The sequence below is a fragment of the Malaclemys terrapin genome, chromosome 3, assembly GCF_027887155.1.
Source record: "Malaclemys terrapin pileata isolate rMalTer1 chromosome 3, rMalTer1.hap1, whole genome shotgun sequence".
Taxonomy (NCBI): domain Eukaryota; kingdom Metazoa; phylum Chordata; order Testudines; family Emydidae; genus Malaclemys; species Malaclemys terrapin.
In genome coordinates, this window is record NC_071507.1 from 190,085,221 (window position 1) to 190,110,507 (window position 25,287).

Here is a 25,287-nt window from a genome sequence, read left to right on the forward strand (position 1 = left end):
CCTGTGCAATTTTCATTTGTCCTCCTTGTGTATATGCATTATGATTAGAGCTATGCAAATAACTGATTTTTCAATATACTAGCAGGTCCAAAAAAAGCCTTCCACAATGTTTTAACATGGGCAAAACAAAGTATTTCTCTCTTGCTGCATTCTTAGTAAAGACTGAACCATTTTGTCTAGAATTTTCCACACACAAAAAATCAGCATGAGGCAGACACCCAGCATAGAAAAATTCAGCCCAAATGGTTAATGAAAAAAGGTCTTAGTATGGGAAGTGTCAGGCAACCTTAATAATAGGTGGGGCTATCAGCAGCCCCTCCCGTCATGTAATAAGAAATGTCTCTGCAACCTTAAACCTGCCTCTTTGTGCTGTAGGATCATGCTGTAATTGCATGATCACCTACTGTTTGTCTCAGCATGGATCATGAGCAAGGTTCAAACCGAGTTTCTTCAGCTCCACATTACAGATTTTTTGAGCATGAGCTAATGATTAAGTAGGAGCAGAAAAATGATATTGGCCTCTATGGTGACCAACTTCTAGAGACACACAGACTTTGTAGTGGGTAATACAGCTATTTGTGAAATGTATCGCAATCTCTGACTCTACAACAGAACAAGTATTAGTGACAGATAGCATAGCTAAGTAGACATTCAATCTGAAAGGCACTGGGGACTTGGTACTACTATTGTAAAGACCTTGGTTCTGTTCTCAGTTCTGCCGGACATAACTGTGTACAACCTCTCAGTAAAATGGGAGAATCAGACGTATTTGCCATGATCTCCTGGCTCTTAGACCAGTGCGCCTTCCCCTGGGCAAAAGAGGATATGAGTGGTGTGGAGCTTGGTCTCTGTCTTCACATTGTAACATTGTACCTGAGATGTGGCACACATGTAACAGGGCTACCAAATGTCGTACAAGGTGTGTGACACTTCGCATGTCTGAGCCCTGGTCTACACTACGAGTTTAGGTCAACTTTAGCAGGGTTAAATCGAATTAAGCCTGGACATGTCCACACCACGAAGCCCTTTCTTTCGACTTAAAGGGCCCTTTAAACCGGTTTCTTTACTCCACCTCCGACGAGGGGATTAGCGCTAAAATCGGCCTTTGCGGGTTGGATTTGGGGTAGTGTGGTCGGAATTCGATGTTATTGACCTCCAGGAGCTATCCCACAGTGCTTCATTGTGACTGCTCTGGACAGCACTCTCAACTCAGATGCACTGACCAAGTAGACAGGAAAAGCCCTGCGAACTTTTGAATTTCATTTCCTGTTTGGCCAGCGAGGAAAGAATCTTCCTCCAGCTTTCGAAACAGACAAGAGTGCCTGAAGACGCGCGCATCATGTACCTTTCCCGGCCATCCCACGTTGATGTTGGTGAAACGTCCCTTGTGATCCACCAGGGCTTGCAGCAGCATTGAAAAGTACCCCTTGCGGTTTATGTACTTGGTGGCTTGGTGCTCCGGTGTCAAGATAGGGATATGGGTTCCGTCTATCGCCCCACCACAGTTTGGGAATCCCATTGCAGCAAAGCCTTCCACTATGGCCTGTACGTTTACCAGAGTCACTACCCTTGATACCAGCAGGTCTTTGATTGCCCTGGCAACTTGGATCACAGCAGCCCCCACAGTAGATTTGCCCACTCCAAATTGATTCCCGACTGACTGGTAGCTGTCTGGCGTTGCAAGCTTCCATAGGGCTATCGCCACTCACATCTCATCCGGGTATTCTGCCGCTTCAGGGCAGGGGAAAGCAAGTCACAAAATTCCATGAAAGTGCCCTTACGCATGCGAAAGTTTCGCAGCCACTGGAAATCGTCCCAGACCTGCAACACGATGCGGTCCCACCTGTCTGTGCTTGTTTCCCGGGCCCAGAATCGGCGTTCCATGGCATGAACCTGCCCCATTAACACCATGATTTGCACATTGCTGGGGGCCAGACCTTGTGTGAGGGCTGTGTCCATGTCAATTTCCTCATCACTCTCGTCGCCGCGCTGCAGTCGCCTCATCGGCTGGTCCTGGTTTTGCTTTGGCATGTCCTGGCTCTGCATATACTCCAGGACAATGCGTGTGGTGTTCATAGTGCTCATAATTGCCGCGGTGATCTGAGTGGGCTCCATGATCCCAGTGCTATGGCGTCTGGTCTGAAAAAAGGCGCGAAACTGACAGAGGGAGGGAGGGGCGACTGACGACATGGCGTACAGGTACAGGGAATTAAAATCAACAAAGGTGGCTGTGCATCAGGGAGAAACACAAACAACTGTCACACAGAATGGCCCCCCCAAAGATTGAACTCAAAACCCTGGGCTTAGCAGGCCATTGATTTCATGGAGGGAGGGGGAAGCAAATGAATACAGAACAAATCTGGTCCATTTATTTTTTACATCTTAAGCTGGCAGCAGACAGTGCAGCATGACTGATAGCCCTCGGCATCTTCTGGGTGCTTGGCAGAAGATACTGTATTACGATTGCTAGCCATCATCGTCAAGACGATTCAGTAGGACTGCCGGCAGGACTGAGTCTCCAGGAGACAAAGCATGTCTGCCCAGGTGCCTATGATTGAACTGGAATATGACGACGATGGATACCAATCGTAATACACCATCTACGGCCAAAAGGCAAGGGGCTGCTGCTGTGTAGCAATGCAGCCCCACGTCTGCCAGCACCCAGATAGCCGATGAAGGCTACCAGTCATACTGCGCCGTCTACTGCCAAAAGGCAATTAGCTGCTGCTGTGTAGCAATGCAGTACCACGTCTGCCGGCACCAAGATGACATATGGTGACGGTGAGCTGAGCTGAGCGGGCTCCATGCTTGCCGTGGTATGTTGTCTGCACAGGTAACCCAGGTAAAAAGGCGCGCGAATCGATTGTCTGCCATTGCTCTGACGGAGGGGGAGGGGCCTGGCGGCATGTACCCAGAACCCCCCACGACACTGTTTTGCATCATCAGCCATTGGGATCTCAACCCAGAATTCCAATGGGCGGCGGAGACTGCGGGAACTGTGGGATAGCTACCCACAGTGCAATGCTCCGGAAGTCGACGCTAGCCTCGGTACTGTGGACGCGATCCGCCGGCTTCATGCACTTAGAGCATTTTATGTGGACACACACACAATCGACTGTATAAAACCAATATCTATAAAACCGGCTTCTATAAATTCGACCTAATTTCGTAGTGTAGACATACCTTCAGAGTAAACCTTTCCATGCAGTGTTTGCAATCCCATCATTGCAGAGGTGAAATGAACAAAAATGAAACTGACTTTGTTGATTGTCTCAGTGAATGAGAGAACACAGGACGTAAACAAGCAGCATAAATAGTGAAGAGTAAATTGCTAGCATTGTGCATGCTGTACACTCCAAGCTGATGATGAGTGAGCCCAGGGGGACTAGAACTGTTTCATGGGTTTGCAAAATTTCTTCAAATTCCCAAACCTCTTCTCCTGTAATTTAAAGCCATGCTTTTTTTTACAAGGGAAGTGTAGAGGGTTTGTTTGTTTTTTAAATCCTCTTTTAGATAAAGAGGAATGACACTGATGCAAGCAGGTGTCCTGTGTGCACTAGTAGACTGTATTTAGTTTTGATTAGGGTATGTCCTTTTGCCTAGTCTGTTTCTTTCTCTGCTCTGATTCTCATGTTCTCTCTTAAACAGACCATCAACAAAAAAAAGAACAGTTTGTATTTCCAAAACCAGTGACTGTGTAGGCTGAGAATTAGGCAAAGCCGGTCCTTCCCCTTCCTAATACTAATACTAATAGTAGTACTAATAGTTAGTCCTGCCACAAGTGCAGGGGACTGGACTAGATGACCTCTCGAGGTCCCTTCCAGTTCTACAATTCTATGATTCTCCAGACCCCCGTCCCTCAAGATCAGCCTCCAGCCCCAAAATAAATCTTATGACTCTTGGAATTGTTATCACACGTCTCATCATATTTGGTATTTTTCTTAAATCCCCAGCTCCCAGAGTCATACGATTGCATTAGAATCTGAGCTTACATTTTAAAGGTGAGGCGCACACGTCATAGCTCCATTGAATTTTTAACCCTTGTGGTTGTGGAGAAAAGCTTGAAAACATACACCCTAATGGCTCAGAAGCCAGAAGGCTAATAAGAGAACCCCTAATATGTTTTTTAATCTCATGATTTTAAGGCAAGTCTCATGATTTGGAACTCTTGGGGTTGGCAGCACTGCAAGAATGAACTTAACTAACTGAGACCACGTGGTGCCTGCACATTGTGATCTCACAGAGACACACACGTTTTGATGAAAGATTTTGTGGCTCAGGCCCCAACAAGCCTTAAACTGAGCATGCTAGAATATTTACAGTTTAAAAAAGCAAGGCTAGTGTAGGCCTGTTATGCATGCTTATCTAGTAGAATAGTAGGCTTTCTCCATATCATTTCAATGCATTCTGCCTCTGCAGGGGTAGGTAAGCCCTTGTGATGGGGATTTGTTAAACTCGCAATTATAATTAATCTGCTATTATCGATAAAAGTGACTTATGAGAAGCAACGGTAGAACAGAGTGCATGCCTAGATTGTGTCCCCCTTTTGGGTTATGCTGGGAGATCAGCAGTTTTTAAACATTAAAGAGAAGTAGAGGGATTAAAGAGTGTGTCAGTTTCATTGCTTAAATCATTTGTGTGCACGTGTGTTGTGCATTCGGTTTTGGAATTGACATTCTGGGCTTTTAACAGTGGAAAAGTGAGGAGAGAAAAAGTTCACCTTAAAACTGCAACCCACAGACTGACATTATTCAAACAGAAACATCTCCCAATTGCCCCAACATCCTAATTTTAGAAGGTACTCAGGAAATTGAAGGTAGATGAAATAATTGTTCCAAGTCTATGAGCAATGAGGCATTTTGAATCTGGGTCATCTCTTTCAGGAGAATCATTAATGTTCAGAATAATGTTAATTTAATTGCTCAATTTTCTGATGTCACATGCACAATTAAAACCCAACTCAGAACTTCCCAGTTCCTTCCTTGCGTGTGGGGGTGTGTGGTTATGACCTGCACTAATAGAGAGATTACATTTTCCACTATAGTGTGGATTGGACATTGCTCTTTGAATGTGCCGGTTTGCTTTGGATGGGGCACAGAAATACAGCCTCAGGAGACCATCTATGCCTTTAGATCATTTATTATCCAGACTAGATAGTATTACATACAAAACACTGCATTACAAGAATGTTGAAGTTGCAAAGTCAAGCACTCAGAAATTAGGAAGTTCCAGAATTAAGACTGTCTGTGCAATTTTTAGTCAGCTCCTTTGCGAGTATACATTATGATACTGTTATGAGCTGGGGCCAAAATTTCATTCTTTGTTTTCTAATATGTCTTTAAAGAGCCAAGCAGGTGCCACTAAGATGGGCAACTTTCTTAAAACCTAAATAGATATATAAATAGACAGATATGTGTAATGCATTATTATTATTTATTAATTTATTGAAATAATGTGTACGTGCCAGCTGAGCTGAATCATAAACTCACTCTGTGAAATGGATGTTTTAAGCACATAGACTCATCTTCTGTGGGATTGGATTGTTGGGCTATGGTTTTGGAAGAAGGTTTTTAAGGAAATAGCAATGACACTACAGTTCTCAATCGAGCCCCTCTGGCAATTTTGTGAGTAACAGGAAATAAGTCCCTAGATGTTTAAGGTGAGAGATTTTCACATCAACCTGTCTGCTTCTGTTACTCCTGAGGGAACTCTGCGCCAAAATATTAAAGATTATGCGCACAGTATTTTAAAATTCTGCAAATTTTATTGGTCAGTAAATAAATGGGGCTCCAGCACAGCAGTGGGGAGCACAGACCATTGGCTGCATTGAGGTGGAAGATTACCCTGAAGCCCCCACCTCCCTCAGTACAGGGACTCGGCAGTGAGGCTGCACCTGACCCTGACACAGCACAAGGGCCGGGCCTGCCCCAGAAGCACCCCAGGGCCCTGCCCCTGTGCTCTAGGTACAGCAGGTGTGGGTAGGCAGGGCCAGCCCACCAGGATCCAAGTGTGGAGGGGCTTAGTTTGGGGGGGGTCCAGGTGTGGGGTGAGAGGTTTCTGTGTTGGGCAATCTGGGTGCAGGGGGCTCAATGGGAGATCTGGATACACAGGGGCTTGTTGGGGGGTTTTGGGTGCAGGGGCAATGGGACACTGCAGGGGATCCAGGTGAAAGTGGTTGGGGATCAGCGGGGGGGGTCTGGGTGTGGGGAGAAGGGGCTTGGTGTGAGTGTCTGGGTTTGGGGGGCTCACTGGGGTGGGGGGCTCATCAAAAGGGGTCTAGATGTAGGGGGATAGGGCTTCTTAGGGTGAGGGTTCAATGGGCCTGCTTAACGAGGGAGCCCCAGCTTCTGCTGAGGGGACACCGCATGCCGGACTCCCGCTTCCCCCCACAATTTCCCTATCCTCTGTTCTTCACCACCCCCTCCCCTCACTCCAACATTCCCCTGCCCTGTTCCACCCCCCTTCCTTCCCCACTGCCTCTTCCCCCCACCCCCTCACCCTCCTTCTCTCATTTCCCCCACCCTCTCCTTACCCAGCCACACTGCCAGCACTCACTGTTGCACAGAAAACAGGAAGGATCCCAGCACACAAAAGGAGAGCACAGCTGACACTGGTGGCAGCATTTAGCTGCAGAGTCAGCGGAGCCGAGATGCAGCCTCCTTCCTTCAGCTGGGCAGCTCTGCGCTTGCAGAAATGAGGGAGGGGGGCAGTGGCACATAACCATTTGCCCCCCCCCATGCCTCACCTCTGTTTGGGAGGGGCAGTCCCCCCAAAAAACTGCATCGATGGCAGTCCCCCCACACAAACATACGTGGCTTCCCTGACATTTTCTGCAAGGAAGTACAGGAATTCTACAGGGGGGAGAGGGGAGAGGGGCGTTTTCTGCCGGTGCGCAGTCCCGCAGAATCCCCCCAGGAGTATTCTGTGCTTGTGTACAAATAACGGATGGAGGGAAGAAGAGGATCTATGAACTGGGTTTCTAGATAATGGATGGGGCTTCTTAATATGTGAGAGCTGAAAAGGCAGCATATGCTGACTATATATATGACTAAATGTTTATGGATTTTGATACTTCATAGTAATTATCTGTCTGAAGGGTGTTGAACGATGAAGTATGTTGTTCTGATACAGGGCCTCTAGATTTATCTAAAATTGGCTGACTACTTTGATTTATATGTGCACATGGAATACAGTTTAAAAAATTAAATATAAAAATAATTTGTAATTGTCTCTACTCACAGTTTCAGAACCTACTGTTATATTGATGTCTTAACAAAATTACATCTAGAACCTTGTCTAAGAATAGTTCATTAAGATCCAGAACAGTCAGAAGGAAATGAAAAAGGCAAAACCATTAATTTGATTTTAAACATCATGTGAGCCATTTGGAGTGCAGATCGATACTACACAATGAAGCTTTATTTTGTATTGCATCCTTCCTGAAAATTGTATTCCAAAGTTAAATAATGTACAAGATAGTGAAGGGTTGGTGATCTATAAACTACTGATAATGATAGCATAAAGACTTTATAATGTGAATAAATTAAAGCATTCAGTCATAAGGCTGTTTAACCTTAGAAGGAGAGAAATTAAGAGGCCGATGAAAAGGGGGGGAAACGTGTTTTCAGATGAGGTATGAAAAGAGTTGGAGAGTCCATAAGGCAGAGAGCTGCTCCAAAGGACAGAAGTTGCAGAGTAAAAGCCTGTCTTGCCATTAATGCTGAGATTTTGGGAAAAGGAAGAGAAAGAAAGCACATGCTAAATGAGATGAGTGAGGTGAGAGAAAGATCAGTCCTACGAGGGAAAGCTGAGGAATGCAGAATTTTCAAAACAAGGAGGGTTATTTTTATTTTGCAGGTCTAGTCCATAAACTGGGAGGAGGCCAATAGACCCACAGTGTTTTGGTAGGCCCGCCACCAGAGAACGGTGTGGACAGGCTTGGAAACAGGGAAGCAGGAGCTAGCATTGGCATAGTAGAGAGCCAGAAGTACTGTGAGCACTTTTGCAGAGGGAAACCTTCGGGTGGATGGGATCCAGTACTGTAAACAGCAGAGTCAAATGAGAGGTCTGAGTCAAGGAAAGAGTTCAAGGTGGATATTTTTTAGGTTAATTCTCTTGGCTGTAAGCCATTGAACATAGTGTCAGAAGATACTCACCACTATTGTAAAAGTGGCAGGTAAGTTAAAGATGGAGATAACAAGAATGAAAGGAAGAATGTAAATAGAAAGGAGCAGAAAGCCAAGGCATGAACTGGCTGTGATTCTTCACTACACAAGAAAGTTGCATTGATTTAGCTTTATTCTACTTTTAAACCAATGTAGTTAATCCGGTGCAAATCCCTGTGTGGACACTTTAGGAGCTGACTGAAGTTAAACCAGAATGATCTAGTGTTTGGAAAACATGCCAGAGAGAGACTTAAGAAGCTCAAACTACTTAGTCTGCAGGGTCGGACTGGGAGGCTCACTCCCCGATGTTATGTAGATATACCCTGGCAGACTGAGAGATGTGTCACAAAGGGAGAATATCACTAGGAATAAATATGTCCGTTTCAGAAAGAGATTCTGAAGACCAGGAATCTAGAGTAAGTATCCATCCTGTTATCAGGCGCCAAAGCTCTAAATGGGTGGTGAAGGCTTGTGTGTTTGTCATCCACTGCTCCGAGTTACTACCATTTAGGCAACTGCTATTTGACTGAATGTACCATTACATGGAAATATTGAACCATGTTGTTTTCCACTGTCTCCAAGGCTCATTTTACTGGAGCTCTTTGGATCACTGCCACATTATTTAAAAAAAATAGATGTTTGATCTTGTGACATTGTCTAAAATGAATCTTAATCCATTGTTTATTAACTGCACATCCTTATGGTCAATGGCTTAATTAAATCAGATACTGATGACCTTAAAACTAATTTAGTGCTCTAATGAATATTCTTTTCTGTTGCGCTACATGTTAAAAATGGATGCAATGAGGAAATCTTATTCCAGTAGCAAACTCCCCATTAACATTTGCAATATCCTGCAATGAAGTGTAGTAGTAGCTTGATACATACAGTGGCAATTAAATGAAGCCAATTTACACATGCACAAAATGTGCATTAATGGCTAGTTAACTAGAGTAAAAAGAGCTATCATGTTGCATTATGTTTGATGATGTGATGAGTTTCACAAGCTAAACAATTTAAGTATATTAACAATTCCCTGCCTCTGGTTGCTGTTGGATATCACCACACTGATTTGCAAGAATAATCTTACTGTATTCCAATTAGTAGAAATTAATTAGTGGAAGTCATCTTGACAAAGGTGTCCTAAGTTTCTTTAGCCCAAGCTATAATTAGGCTTGAGAGGCATATGAAGAAATAGATCTGGTTTTCTCTTTGCCTGTATCATTATCTTCTTTAAAGGATAGAAAGTAGCATTAATGGCATTATCTACCAAAACAGTTGGATTGCTTTAGTGTTAGAAGGTATGTTTTCAGGTCTGTTTTATCTGTTTGCCTAGCTGCCTATCTCTCAGTCTGTTTTATCTGTCAATCTGTCATGCATTTACAACACATCCATCGCTGTATTATCTGGACTTATTCCTATTGCTTTTGTTTTAGGTATGACACAATCACCAATCAGTGGGAGACAATTGCTCCTCTGCCAAAGGCCGTGCATTCTGCAGCTGCCACTGTTTGTGGTGGCAAGATCTACGTGTTTGGTGGGGTGAATGAAGCTGGTCGTGCCGCTGGAGTCCTGCAGTCATATGTTCCTCAGACTAATGCATGGAGTTTTATAGAGTCTCCAATGATCGGTAAGTGATCAGCATTTCACAATTTGAAAAAGAAATAAATGTCATGATATAAATGTCTGTACCACAAAATAAGTAAACCAAAAGGGTTCAATGTAAATATGTCTTTAATATAAGGCTGAGGAAAAGGTGTTTGTAAGAGCAATGTTGGATGGGGTTGGCAGCAGTATGTAATATATTAACCTGGAGATGCAGTGGTCTGGATCCTTCACTCAAGGCAAATGACACTCATTAATCCTCCTAGTTATTTAACTAGAAGGGGTGGGTTCATGGTGGGGACAGAAAGGGAAGTAACACAGATATGGATACTCTATACATTATACAGTGCGCTAAAATGTTGTTATGCCATCAAATGTCACTTCATGCCTAAAACAATGCCATTCATTTAATGGATTATTATTACTGTTGCTGAAATCCCTCTTGTCCCAAAGGAAGCGAAGGTCTTTTTTGCAGTAACTCATAGATGTTGTTCAATGGAATTCACCCTGCAGGATAGAAAATCCACAAGATAGGTGGACTATGAAGATCCAGCACTGTTTTTATTAGTTATGTTTACAGTGCCCAGGAGAGTGCTACATGCTTTACAGAACAAGGGGGACTGTAAAGCATGTAGAAAGACAGGGGGACTAACATTTTCAAAAGCACCTAACGGCTAAATCTTTTAAATCCATAAATAGTCATCAGAGCAGGGACTTAGGTGCCAAGCAGCTTGGGTGTCAGGACTTAGGTGGCTTTGTGCATGTCCACCAGCAGAAATTAGGGTCCCTGGGGGACTTTATCATAGGTGCCTACTGCATTAGGTGGCATCCAAGTAGAGGTTTTGAGGATCTAAATTTTGCACCTAGGCACCTAAAATGGCATTTAGGCACTTGCATCCCTTTACAGAGCTAGCCCTAAGTGACTTAGAAGCCTAATAGTATGTCTGTACTGGATCTGGAAGATATAATTTCCAGCTCAAATAGACATACACACATTAGCAATGATCAAGCTAACATGCTAAAAATGGAGTGGTGCAAGTGGGGAGATGGACTAGCTGCCCTGAGTATGATCCCATCTGAGAGCCTATGTATGTATTAGAATAGCTAACCCCTCCCACCACTCATGCCACTGTGGCTAGACTTCTGCTTTTTTGCACACTAGCTCCATCAGAGCTAACACAGGTATGTCTATGAAGGCTGAAAAATTACACCTCCAGCTCCAGTGTAGACATACCCTAAGATCCATTCTCAAAAGTGACATAGGCACATAGGAGTTTAAATAGCATTGACTTTCAATGGGACTTCGTTTCCTGAGGCCCAGATCCTCAAACGTATTTAGGCACCTAACTCCCAAGCACCGGAACAACTTTGAGGATCCAGGCCTAAATTGCTTTTGAACATGGGACTCTTCTGAAACTTCAAACCAAGGGTACCTTGCCTAAAGATTTTAAACTCAGTGTTAGCTAGGATGCAACAGTAGGGTGCAGCACTACAATGACATGGTTATTCAGGTGAGGCCCAAGCACATATGGATGTCCAAAATAAACTACTTTTCCCCCTTTCTGTATATTAATTATTATTATTATTATATTTATGTATTTATTTATTTACTACATCCCTATTTCAGGCATCGTGGAAGAAGCAAGTTTTGGGGAGTCAGTTTTCGCCTATAAAATCTGTGTTTATAGCTTAACCCTGCGGATATAGCATTGCTCTTTTCCTTTTCCCTGGCTGTGCTTTGTGTCCAGTCTAACGTAACATGACATGCATGTGATGTAGCATGAAGCACCCAGCAGGAGGGCATCAACCACCAACAGTCATATTTATGTATTACAGCAATGCTAACAAACCTATTTCCTGGCTTTTTCCATCACATGGACACAACGGCTGCTGTTCCTATAATCGACTGAGTGACATTATGAGGTTTTTCTGTGCTCAGAGCATACTGCAAAAATGAATGTATTATGCAAAAAAGTATTCTTTTTCCTTACTGAAATAGTACAAGTGCCACAGGAGCTGAGAATTCATTCCCTGGACTCGTTATATTGTCTAGCAGGTGTCAAGGCCGTGCGTGCTTGGAAAAATCATCCAAAAATATCCCAAGATGGGTACATCCTACATTTTCAAATAAATTGTATTATTTCCCAACAAAAATACATCAAAACCATCGATGGGGGTGGGGAATAGTAATTGTGCTTTTTTTTTTTTTTTGAGAAAATGTAGGTAATGAGTTAACAATATTCTGAAAGTGTAACATGCTGTGATTTTTATTGGGAAATAAATACTACCAAATTATTTGCAAATTTATAAAGTCATTTAACACAAGAGACTGAAAAAATTGCTCCCCTACTGGAGGACATCTGTGATAGTGATTCTATGCTTGATCTTAACCAAAAGGCCCTGAGATTATTGAAAATATACTTTATTTTTGCAACTGTGAAGTAGTAGTAGTAGTAACCATATTGATAAAATGTCCTCCCACTAAAGCTCGGGGGACACTGTACAGAATGACATTCCACATTCAATATGATGAACCTTTAAAAACCAATGCAAAAAAACAAAGACAGAGAGAATGGGACTTGGTGGTCTTTTTATAAAAGGAAAATGGGTTTAATTCCAGTAGAGATCATATTTCATGCCCATAATAAAAATGTGCTGCTCTCTTGACCTTAGATAAGATAATGGACTCTTTAAATAAGTGTTATATGTGCTCGGATTCCCAGAATACAAGCAGCTCTTGAATGTAACCAGGACCAACCCTGTAAAGGGCTTTTCCACAACCAGTAATACTAATTTAAAACCAGTCTGTGATTCCAAGGTATTCAATGACAAGAATGCAGGGAGGGCAAGTATAGAATCATAGGACTGAAAGGGACCTCAAGAGATCATCTAGTCCAGTCCCCTGCACTCATGGCAGGAATAAGTATTATCTGAACCATCTCTGACAGGTGTTTGTCTAACCTGCTCTTAAAAATCTCCAATGATGGAGATTCCACAACCTCCCTAGGCAATTTATTCCAGTGCTTATCCACCCTGACAGGAAGTTTTTCCTAATGTCCAGGGCCGGCTCCAGGTTTTTTGCCACCCCAAGCAAGAAAAAAAAGGGCGGGGGGAGGAGTGCTGCCATCAAAGCAAAAAATAAATAAAAAAAAGCCAGAGTGCCCACATGCTTGGAACGCTGGTGCCTAGAGCCGGCCCTGCTAATGTCCAACCCAAACCTCCCTTGCTGCAATTTAAGCCCACTGATTCTTGTCCTGTCCTCAGAGGTTAAGAACAATTTTTCTCTCTCCTCCTTGTAACAACCTTTTACGTACTTGGAAACTATTATTATGTCCCCTCTCAGTCTTCTCTTCTCCAGACTAAACAAACCCAATTTTTTCAATCTTCCCTCATAGGTCATGTTTTCTAGACCTTTGATCATTTTTGTTGCTCTTCTCTGGACTTTCTCCAATTAATCCACATCTTTCCTTAAATGTGGTGCCCAGAACTGAACCCAGTTATCCAGCTGAAGCCTAATCAGCACAGAGTAGACTGGAAGTAGACTCCTCCTAATACATCCCAGAATGATGTTTGCTTTTTTTTTTTTTTTTTTTTTGCAACAGTGTTACACTGTTGACCCATATTTATCTTGTGGTTTACTATGACCCCCAGATCCCTTTCCGTAGTACTCCTTCTAGGCAGTCATTTCCCATTTTGTATGTGTGCAACTGATGGTTCCTTCCTAAGTGGAGTACTTTGCATTTGTCCTTATTGAATTTCATCCTATTTACTTCAGACCATTTCTCCAGTTTGTCCAGATCATTTTGAATTATAATCCTATCCTCCAAAGCACTTGCAATCCCGCCAGCTTGGTATCATCAGCAAGCTTTATAAGTGTACTCTCTATGCCATTATCTAAATCATTGATGAAGATACTGAACAGAACCGGATCCAGAACTGATCCCTGCAGGACCCCACTCATTATGCCTTTCCAGCATGGCTGTGAACCACTGATAACTACTCTCTGGGAATGGTATGACATATGGTAGCTCATACTTGTAAGTCCATCACTTCCAGAAAGTTGTGTGCTAACCTATCCAAGCCAACCTTGTCGTGAATGTTGAGATTTTAGGGGAGTAATTTGTTTTAAATTATCTCAATGCTAGTGAAACAAGCTGGAGACCAAACTCCTCCCTCCATAGAACAGATACTGCATAGGCAGCAATAGTGTGAGCTCTTTCACACAGCCCAGCCAATCTGCCTCCAGTCTATGCCACTTGGATTTGTCCTGGGAATAAGAAGGTAGTCCCAGCTCTATATTCTTTTAATCCCTGGCTTCTCTGCTGAGCCTGCCAGTAAGTGTACCAAATGAGATACTTGTGCAGTAGGACTGAAGCATGTTTCCCATAGGTCACGAAACAGTTATCAGGCAGTAATAACTTTTTGATGACTGCAGACCTGGAAATATACTCAGTGGAGTCTGAAAGGCTTTGTCTACACTGCGGTTAGACACTCTGTGGCTGACTCGTGCTTCTGACTCGAGCTCACGGTACTTGGGCCAAGGGGCCATTTAATTTTGGTGTAGACATTCAGGCTTGGGCTGCAGACCAAGTTTTGGGACCCTCTCACCTCGCAGGGTCCTAGAGCCCAGGCTCCAGTCTAAACCTGAACATCTACACTGCAATTAAACAGCCCCTTAGCCCAAGCCCCGTGAGCCCAAATAAGTGGCCTGGGCAAACCGTAGGTTTTTAATTGCAAAGTAAACATACCCTTTGTGGGCTTGAGATGATGTTGATTGGCAGGATTCTATAGTTAAACAGTCTCACATCTCTTCTTCCCAGTCTCTAACATCTAACAAAGCTGCCACTTAGTAACAATTCTGGTAACTGTAGTGCCACAAAATCAACCAAGCATTCATACTTGCACTGCTTACGTTTTTATTTCTTGCTATGCTGTCCTTACAGCGCTGAAGAAAATGTATTTCACGCACAACTTCCTAAGACTTGTCTTTTTTAACAAGACCGCTGTAGACATGCTGAAGTCAGTGATTGTAAATAAGCATAATTATCTTGTCACTTTGTGTTTTAGTTCACTTCGTGTCTAATGCTAGGGCACTAAAATGTACCCTTTATGCAATATCAAATAACCAGTTGCCTACATTAACTCAGCTATAAGTTTTGATTTGTGTTTCTGAATGGGTTTTCCATTTAAAGCGACCCACCCAGTTTATATGCAAAATAGGAGTTTTATTTACTTAGCACCATAGTTAAATTTTAAAATCTGGTGAGTGCTGTGGGGAAGCACAGGTCAGGGACCCATGAACGTTTCTGGTATCTAGTCTAAATCTAATTTCTTATACATGTCCATCTCTGGATCATTAGGTTCCCCCCAGGGAGGCAAGGGGTGGTGACTTTAGGACTCGCTTCTGGCAAGTGTTTCCCTAGCTGCCTCACTGGTGGAGTTCCCCCTCTGTTCTTAAAGTGGGTAGCTCTCCCCTGATGGCGGAAGTTCTCCCCAGACTGGTGGATGGGGATGGGCCTCCTCTGGCTGTAGAGTGAGAGAACAGGGCTTCAGGCTCCAAGCTCCTTCCCAATGCCAGCTCTTCAGACTGGGCAGGCAAGCACTGGCAGGAAGGGATAGGGGCTGCAGGATTGCCATTCAGTGCAGCTGCTGCTTGGCTTCCTTTTCTTGCATGTAGGATGATATCATGGGACTACATCTGATGTCTCCCATGTGCTCTTGAAAGTGCTTGTGGGGGCAGGTGCATAGAAACACAGAAGAGGATTACCCAGTAGCAACAATACCCTGGCAATAGCTGGTGTAACCTGTCAGCTCAGTCCCACCCTCTGAGAGGGCTGAAACTGTCAACAGGATGAGCCCGCTTTACCATTTCCAGTCAGGCCCTATCAAATAATTCCATCCCCCCAACTCCTATATCAGATTCTTATTACCATGATCACACCATTATAACCAGAGCTGGCCTAAGGATTTGAGGGGCTGTGCCCAAGCTCAGTGGTTTCCTCGGCACACAGACAGTGTTTGGCAGGATCTTACCCCAACGCACACACCTTCCCCTTCATCCATTCTCCTGCTGCACCTGCCAACCTCCCCTGGCTGGGTCGGTTTATATCAGTTCACATTTTGCAAGAAACATACTTTTTTTTTTTTTTTTTTACTAAAATGGAAGCCTAAATTTTGCTTTTGTGGCTGTCTCTGCTAACCAGGGGCTTGCACAAGTCTCTACCAGCTCCTCAGTGATGTGTTGTCATGGAAACTTTCTCTTGGTGAAGATGGCAATACTCTATTAGATTCCTTTCAGTAAGGTTGGATAAGGAAAGACATTTAGGGCCTGAGGAGAAACACCAGCTATAATTTCAATTTATGTCTGGCTGTCTCTCTCAAGAGGATCTCAGGTATACAGGGTTATGTTGTTCACTCTTTTGCCTCAGAAAGGGCAGACAGGCACTAGAGGCGTTTGCATGTAGGCCAAAGATGTGCTTGGCATCCTTTTCTCCCATGGTGGGTATCACTGCTTTCTGGAATGTGCTGAGACAGCGCATGGTAAACAGCAATTTAGATACTAGGGAAAGATCTGAGGCCAGGTCTCTGAGGCCTTCATCACTGCTTCATAGGAATGTCTGAGAGAATCAAGCGGCTAATTATATGCCCAGCCTGAGTGTTCAGTCAGAGCACTAAGGCTGTCCTGAACACTTTGAAGACAATATTAACCATGTCTGTACATTTCTACTTCATAATTCCAGGGCTTATTTTGCCTTGTTTAATTTAAAGGAGTAACAATTCCTGTGATTTTCTTTTAGAAATTCAGAATCAGAGAAAGTAGAGACAAGAAGGTCATGCAGAAGACTCCCTAGTCCAGGAGTGGCCAACCTGTGGCTCTGGAGCCACATGCAACTCCTTGTATAGGCACCGACTCCGGGGCTGGAGCTACAGACCCCAACTTTCCAATGTGCCGGGGGGTGCTCACTGCTCAACCCCTGGCTCTGCCCCCACTCCACCCCTTCCTGTGCCTCCCCTGAGCCTGCCATGCCCTCGCTCCTCCCTCTCCACCCCAGAGCCTCCTGCATGCCACAAAACAGCTGATCGGGAGGTGCGGGGAGGGAGGGAGAGGCACTGACTGGCAGTGCTGCCGGTCGGTGGGGGAGCTGATGCGGGGCTGCTGACGTATTACTGTGGCTCTTTGGTAATGTACATTGTTAAATTCTGGCTCCTTCTCAGGCCAAGGTTGGCCACCCCTGCCCTAGTCCATCCTTCTGCCAGGGCTGGACTGTTCCAGACAGCATATTTTCTAGTGCTTCATCCAGCTTAGTTTTAAATGTATCAAGCAATGTGTCTTCCACCGTGTCCCTTGGGAAACTATGCTACACCCAACTAGATCTCAGAATTTTTTCCCAGTGTTAAACCTAATTTTTCCTTTTCTTCATTTCACTTAGCTATAATCCACATGTACCACTCTAAATAATGCCTCTCCCTCCTTGGTGTTTCAATATTTATTAAGGTCTCTGTTTACCAAAGCTGATAACATTTCGGCTCTTCTAGTCTTTCTTCACAAGTCAATCCCTCCAGCCTCATGGTCTGTTTTGTTGCTGTCCTCTAACGCCCTCCAGTTCATCAGCATTTTCTGGGTTAGTTGGTGTCCAGACCTGAACAAATTATTTCAGGTAGGCTTTTTGCTTTTGAAAAATACAAGAGTAATTTCCTTCATACAGAAAAAAGGTACTATTGTGACTGAAGGCAAGAGACTTTGCTAAGGATTCATTTAAGTGCCTCTGGTGTATTACCTGTCCTCTGAAATTACAGAACATCATGACCTACTACACATAGTAAGCAGAAATCCTATATTAGACAGAGAGGGAGCAAGTGCCGGTTAGCTATTTGGTTTAGATGAGCATGGAGTGTGTGTTTCTTACCCCTTGGGTTAGTCCCTAGATTTGCTCACCCCTCCTCTTTAGATTTTCTGCACTGTCACCTCTGGTGCACACTCCATTGATCCGAAGCTGGGTGTGTGCTTGGTCAGTGGTATAATACTCATTCCCATTTTCTCCTTCCCTCCTGTTCCCACGAGGGCATTGGCTTCAAGGAGCTACAGCAGCTCCTTGCCAAATGTCTGAAATCTGAGAACTGGCTGCTAATTACAATATTTGCAGTTCAGACCTCACAAGCTATGTTAAGAATCAGACTGCAGTCTCTGGGCTGCTGAGGGATGTCATCTTATTCCATTCCTGTATGTTGATTTGCTACACAAGGCATGAGTTTTTCTGCCTTAGATACGCAGGGAGAAGTGGAGACACAGTTTTAAAAGCATATTTGGTTTCCATTAACTAGTTTTCCAGTCTGTTTCATAAGCATACATATATTCACCTCATAAGGAATTCAGTGGACTATTCAGTAGGAATAATATCTGGATACAGTCATACAGTGGTGTGCCAGCATTTTTTTGAAAAAAAAAATGTTTTGGCTGGTGTGATTTCAATAAGATGTTTACAATAGGGATCATTTCCGCCATTCATTTTAATACCATTTCAGGCTGTAACCAAGCACTGGTTTGGAATGCAATGTAAGATCTTTCAGCAGTTGCTGAGAGTGCAGGAAGACATTTTAGAATTCTGTCTTACTGAATATATAGTTTATTAATGTGATACTGTAGCCATAAGCCATAACAGAGGGAGCATATTGTTATTTTGAGGTTATTGGTATATGTCTCAGATAGGCTAGATTTTCAACCACCCAAGAAGCGCACCTGCCCAGTGATTTCCTACAAGTACAAACCACATCCTGGAATAACTTACTGCTAAAAGAATATCACTCACTGAGTTTAAACTACCCCTTTATTTTAAAGAGCAACAATTGCAGTGAACAGAGTTATGCAGTTCTTTCACTTTGAACAATAGTTCTTAGCAAAATGATAGGGGAAATAATAAAGCAGTGGACCTTTTTTCCTACCATTTAAAAAAAAAATCCTAACTTTTTTTTTTTTTTGCATTTAAATCTCAACTAACTTTCTGTTGCAAAAACTATACATGGAATACTGGGCAGTGGATTAAAGTGTCCAGATGTCTTCAAACTGCTGCTGAAAGGGTTCTTTGTGGGAAGGACAACGCTTTTCTCTTTCAGCCCCTTCTAGGTTGACCATATTTCCCAAAGGCAGGGACTGGCATTGCTGCTTGCCCCCTCCCCCCACCCGCGCACATTCCCCCACACCCCACTTTTTTGAAAAAATGGGCATTTGTCCCATTTGCTCTTGCCAGCTTGATCAGTTTGGCAAGAGCAAATGGGGCAAATGGCCACTTTTTACCAAAAAAGTCGGGACGGCTGGGACAGGGCTTAAAAAAGGGACTAGCCTGGCTAAAACGGGACGTTTGGTCACACTAACCCCTTCCTCCTCCTTTTTTTTGTCCTTCCCCATTTACCCATTCCCCCACTAGCCACTTAATATATAGAGTGCTTTGGTTTTGTTCCTCAGTAATGGGTCCCAAGCTGTCTGTTCATGGAAGCTCAGCGACACATCTATCATCATCATCAAAAAGGGCCAGTCAAAACATGGCTTTGGACAATTAGCATCTGGTTTCATCACTAACCTGCTAGCAAGTGACCTTTAAGGGGGGGACATGGAGCATGTGGAGTGTTTGAATAAGGTTATCCAACCTTGACGAGGAAAATTGAGAAAGGAAGGGGAATTGGTGCCATCCAAGTGATGTAGGAGCTAAGGATGGATATTGGCCATCTACCTGGAGGAAACTGGAAACATTTGGTTATCAAACCATGACATCTAGGGGGAAATTACGAGTTTGGAGATAAATCAGTGCCACTTGTGGGAGTTTACTGCAGCCACAGTAATATAAAATATGTTGGTTTATATCTTTTCTGACCCCATCTCTGTGGGGTTCCCTTATATTTTTATAATATAAAGTCCTCACCAGAGATCAAGAGTTTGCTTGCTATGAACTTATTCCTTCCTGAAACCTCTCAAATTTACTTTGTACTTACTTAGAAATTGTGGCTAAAATTAAAAACAATAAAAGATTATGAATAGGTGAAATACTGAAAATAGTGTTAGGAATCAAAGTTGATTGACTCTAGCAAAAGAATGAGAACCAGCCTATCTGCTTATATAAAAAGAGAAAAATATCACTATTTAAATAACCAAGGGGGTTTCCTCTTTTTTGCTGATAAATAGGAATATGAAGGCAGCAAGTCAGCCTCTTGAGAAGTTATTACTTCTGCCTTGAGGAAGCCCAAAATAATTTTCCTGTGAGATTTGGAAGTTTAATTCTGAGCTCTCTTTTGTGGGCTGTATATATCTCTTGCAGAATGTTAGCCAGAGAGAGACCAGAAAAATTTGATAGTTAAATATGGAGAACACACACACACACATTTTGATTTTGAAACAGATGGGATAAGAGGTGTTGGGACAGATAAGTCTTTTTGCTGTTATAATGGCTTAGTGGAGTTGAGAAGATATTGTTCTTCTTCTAAGTGAATTAGTTTCTTCCCACCTTTCTATTACATGATTATTATTTTTTTAAATCACAAAGAGCAATGACATTTTCCTAAGGGTAATTTGTTTTTTCGACATATGAATATAGATATTTGGTTAGCAACAGACTCTCCTGTCTTTTTCCAGTAACTTGCTTTAGCCACTTCAGTACTTTCTACACTTGGTGACAGGTTTCAGAGTGATAGACTTGTTAGTCTGTATCAGCAAAAACAACGAGGAGTCCTTGTGGCACCTTAGAGACTAACAAATTTATTTGGGCATAAGCTTTTGTGGCTAGAGCCCACTTCATCAGAATCATGAAGTGAAAAATACAGGAGCAGGTATAAATACATGAAAGGATGGGGGTTGCTTTTGCGTAGAGACTGTCCGGTTTGGCCAATGTACATGGCAGAGGGGCATTACTGGCACATGATGGCATGTATCACATTGGTAGCTGTGCAGGTGAACAAGCCCCGGATGGTGTGGCTGATGTGGTTAGGTCCTATGATGGTGTCCCTAGAATAGATATATGAACAGAGTTGGCACCGGGGTTTGTAGCAGGGTTTGGTTCCTGGGTTGTTTTTGTTATGTGATGTGTAGTTGCCAGTGAGTATTTGTTTCAGGTTGGGGGGCTGTCTGTAGGCGAGGACTGGCCTGCCTCCTAAGGTCTGTGGGAGTGAGGGATTGTCCTTCAGGATAGGTTGTAGATCCTTGATGATGCGCTGAAGAGGTTTTAGTTGGGGGCTGTAGGTGACGGCTAGTGGTGTACTGAGAAGTCACCTACTATCAAGACAGGCCCAACAAAGAAAGTAACAGAACACCACTAGCCGTCACCTACAGCCCCCAACTAAAACCTAAACTTAATTTCCCCATTACTAATTTCTCCCTACTGTTACTCACACCCAGGGCTGCCCAGAGGATTCAGGGGGCCTGTGGCAAAGCAATTTCGGGGGCCCCTTCCATAAAAAACAGTTGCAATACTATAGTAACATGTATTCGGAAATGTAAAAAATAACTAGTGAAATACATTCAAAAATTAATTTTTAATAATTTGAAAATACATGAAATACATTATTTATAAACATTAAAGGAGGCGGTCCCCGGCTCAGAGGGGCTGGGCTCAGAGCTGGGGGTCAGGGATGGGGCGGGGATGGGGTCGGGGGGTGCCCAGCTCAGAGGGGCTGGGCTCTGAGCTGGGGGTCAGGGGCTGCCTGGCTCAGAGCCCCTTACCATGCCGCTTACCCCCACCTCAGTGAGCCGCGTCCCGGAGCTCGCAGCCCCGCCCCCTTACCACACGGCTCCGAGCGGGAGGACCTCAGGCACCGCCCGAGCCACGCTGCTGCAGCGCTGTCCAGGGCCGCTCCTGGATGCAGCGTGCTGATGGGGGAAGGAGAAGGGGTAGGTGGGGGGAGCCTCCGACATTTTAATGGGGGCCCCTGTGGGGCCTGGGGCAAATTGCCCCATTTGTCCCGTCTACCCCCCCCCTCCGGGCGGCCCTGCTCACACCTTCTTCTCAACTGTCTGTAATGGGCTGCTCTCTTACCACTTCAAAAGTTATTTTTCCTCCCGTGGTATCCTGCTGTTAATTGATTTATCTCATTAGATTGACCTCACACTTGGTAAAGCAACCCCCTTCCTTTCATGTATTTATACCTGCTCCTGTATTTTTCACTTCATGCATCCGATGAAGTGGGGTTTAGCACACGAAAGCTTATGCCCAAATAAATTTGTTAGTTTCTAAGGTGCCACAATGACTCCTTGTTGTTTTTTCTACACTTGGGACGCTTTACTAACTGCTTACAGACAGCTGACATGCAATGACCCCTGGAGGCTGAAACTAAAAGTTTGAGCATATGCTGTAGCCCAACTTTTTGCAGGAGTCTTTCCTGCTAAAACTTGAACAATAGCATGCATCACATCACAGCCACTTACTTTCAGTGTAGTCTTTGCAAGGCAACTAACTTAGGCCCTGTTCAAGACAAGTGCATAAGCATGTGCTTACCTTTAAGCATTCATGCAACTCATATTGAAATAAAAAACTCCACTCAAAAGTGAGGAATAAAAGTTTCCTTAATTCTGTCCCGTGTGCATATGCCTTATGATACAGATTTTAAAGACATACTCACGTACTACTATAAGGCATACACACAAGAGGGCTGACTTAAGGTTTAACAGGCAACCTTAATTCTGGTATTTCCTAACTTGTGAGTGCTTTGACCTTGATAATGTTCTTTTAACATAGTTTTTGGTGTTTGTTTTGTATGTAACATTCTGTTTTTAAAAAAATTAAAAATGCAAAGGAAAAACAAATTCCCTCACTTGGAACCATATTGACTCCCCATGCAGAGCTGAGATCTCTAGATTCACAGCACAGTCCACTACCACCTGAGCTACCTCAGTAACTGATGCAATATACGCCTGTGTTGTCTATGTGGTCCTGCCACTGGAGAGGGATGGAGATATACTTTGCTATTGATTTCCCAGCTATTTGCTGACCCATAAAGAAATGTTAAGACTTGGGACTCCTTGGTTCAATTGCAGGTTCTGTAGGAGCGTGTGGTCTAGTGGTTACAGATCCTTCAGCCCCGCCCAGTGCCAGATTAATGATTTTGCCACCTCCATCTCCATATGAATTTATTTTAGTTTTTTTTACAAATTTGTTTGAACTAAAATGAATCTAAATATTATTAAAATAATTGAATATTTACAAGTTTTATTATAAATAAAATTACAAGTACAGCGGACCCTCGCTTGAACGCGCATCTGTATAGCACGATTTCGCTGGATCCAAAACTGAGAACCGCTTAATTTCTTCCTTCCGGTCATATTGTTAAGATTTAGGATTCTTGTGAGTATGTTTACTAGATGGTGTTGTGCCATCATTGGTGATTTCAGTACACACTATGATTGGTAGAGTTGCAGCATCACTGATGCCGCGATTACAAAAATGCTGCTATTATAAATTTGCCGCCCCTGCAAATTTGCCGCCCTAGGCCTAGGCCTTGTCGGTCTAGGCGATAATATGCCGCTGGCCCCGCCCCCAGCCTCTCCCTCTCACCTAGTGCAGAATGAATCTTCAGAGACTAGCTGCCAAATTCTACTGAGCATGTGCAAACTGAGATTTTTCAGAGGCTTATAACTTGGCCAAATTTGGGCACCTTTTCATTGGACCAACAAAAGGATTGTCCCTGACACAAAGACTGCCACTCTGCCAAATTACAAGTCCCTGCTCCAAAGCATGGAGCTGCTAGAACTTCTCAACTCAAGATTTGAGAAGTTTTTTAATATGTGCAGAACAACAATCTCGTTCTTGGAAACTGCTGGACCCATTTTAGCGGAAATGTTAAATAAAATAGCCTGAGACAAACACCAGGCATGGGAAATAGCAACCAGCATTGTTAAAGTTTCCCAATGTATAAGCATATAATGTGTTATAATAGGATATATGGAATAAGTCTGCTAGCTACAATTCAGATATTATTTATTAAAATAATGATATGGTTAACTTTACCAAGTATCGTCTGATAACTCTGCGGGTAACTCCTCAGTGTTAAAGCATTCCCTGGAAACTTCAACAGAAATCAGTTTAGGACATTTGGGGGCCTAACATGTCAGAAATGCTGAGCACTCACAACTCCAATTGAAGTCAGTGGCAGCTGCAGATCGTGCTCGAGGTTATGTTTGTAGGAAAGATTAAGGGAGAAATGTTAGGCCCCAGAAAATATGCTTAGATGTGTTGGGCCCCACCCACAAGCAATAAAGGAATACAAAAGATAATCTATTTTTTAATACTATTAAGAAGTGGGATTCTTTGCTCTAGGATTCATCTGTACTGAGCCACTGCTCAGAAATGGAAAGTGAGTTGAGATTTGCAGCAATTCAAAACTCTGCAACAAGTTGACACATTCATTTCAGATACAAGAACAGAGCTTTCACTGTGGCTCAATTAGGGTTTGGAGAGGATAATTGTAACTGTACCAGTTTAAAGGGGGGAGGAGGGGCTTACTGGGGAATGAAGGACTGATGAACTTTAAAAGTGCCTTTGAGAAGTTTAGGAGAAACGAATAAAAACAAAAAAGACTTCCTCATTTTTCTTTCCCTAGCCTTGGAGGTTTAGAGAAACGTGACTTATCTCTAAATAAAGGGAATGTATAAACAAAACCAACTCCAAACCTGAGCCTAGAAACTGATCTCAGTATTGCTTTCCATTGACAGATAACAAATATGCTCCTGCAGTCACTCTCAATGGGTTCATCTTTATTCTTGGAGGAGCTTACGCAAGAGCAACCACCATCTATGACCCAGAGAAAGGCAATATTAAAGCAGGTCCCAACATGAACCACTCCAGGCAGTTCTGCAGGTGAGAAAAACCATTAAGACTGAATTACCAGTGCCACAGTATTTTCTACTGGGGGGGAAAAATGACTATATAATAATAATAGTGAGAGTGGGAGGGGGAAGGGAGATGTATACAATATGTTTTTATTCATCTTCATTATGCATATTTAGGGATGTATTTTAATGCCCTTGTGCATCATACTGAACATTTGTCCCTTAATATTTAAGTACCATGATTTGCAATGTGAGACTGGGAGAGGCAGAACTCTTGGGTTCTAATCACTGACAGGCTGCATGACCTCAGGGCAAGCCATACAAATGCTCTGTGTATCAGTTTACCTGTCTGTAAAATGAGGATGATAATACTCAGTTCACATGGGTAAGGCTACGTTTTTGTCAGGGAGGTCAATCCCTGTTTTCCAGAGACCTCCCTGACATTTTCTGCTTCAGTCTCGGGGGCTGCAGGACTGGAGCTGGCAGCCAGCGGGGCCCTGGCAGGGTTCCAGTGACAGGCGACAGCCCCCCTCACCCCTTGCAGGTTTTCAGCAACAGGTGACAGTCTCCTCAGGGTCTCCCTGCAGGTTTCCAGGGACAGGTGACAGCCTCCTCAGGGGGCCCTCCTCAGGGTTCCAGGGACAGCCTGGCGGGGAGGGAGGAGAGAGAACCCTGCAGCTCCCCAGCCACCATGGTAGCAAGGAAAACCAT

The 25,287-nt window shown here is 43.5% G+C and overlaps 1 protein-coding gene across 3 annotated transcripts in view; it reads left to right on the plus strand.

Moving 5' to 3' along the window:
- KLHL29 (kelch like family member 29) overlaps positions 1–25,287 on the plus strand; it is a 553,446-nt gene that overhangs the window by 515,392 nt on the left and 12,767 nt on the right. For all 3 annotated transcript variants that reach the window (XM_054024033.1, XM_054024034.1, XM_054024032.1), the window contains 2 exons: positions 9,602–9,795; positions 24,460–24,604. In XM_054024033.1, coding sequence (XP_053880008.1) covers positions 9,602–9,795; positions 24,460–24,604 — 339 coding nt within the window. The remainder of the gene's footprint in view (positions 1–9,601; positions 9,796–24,459; positions 24,605–25,287) is intronic.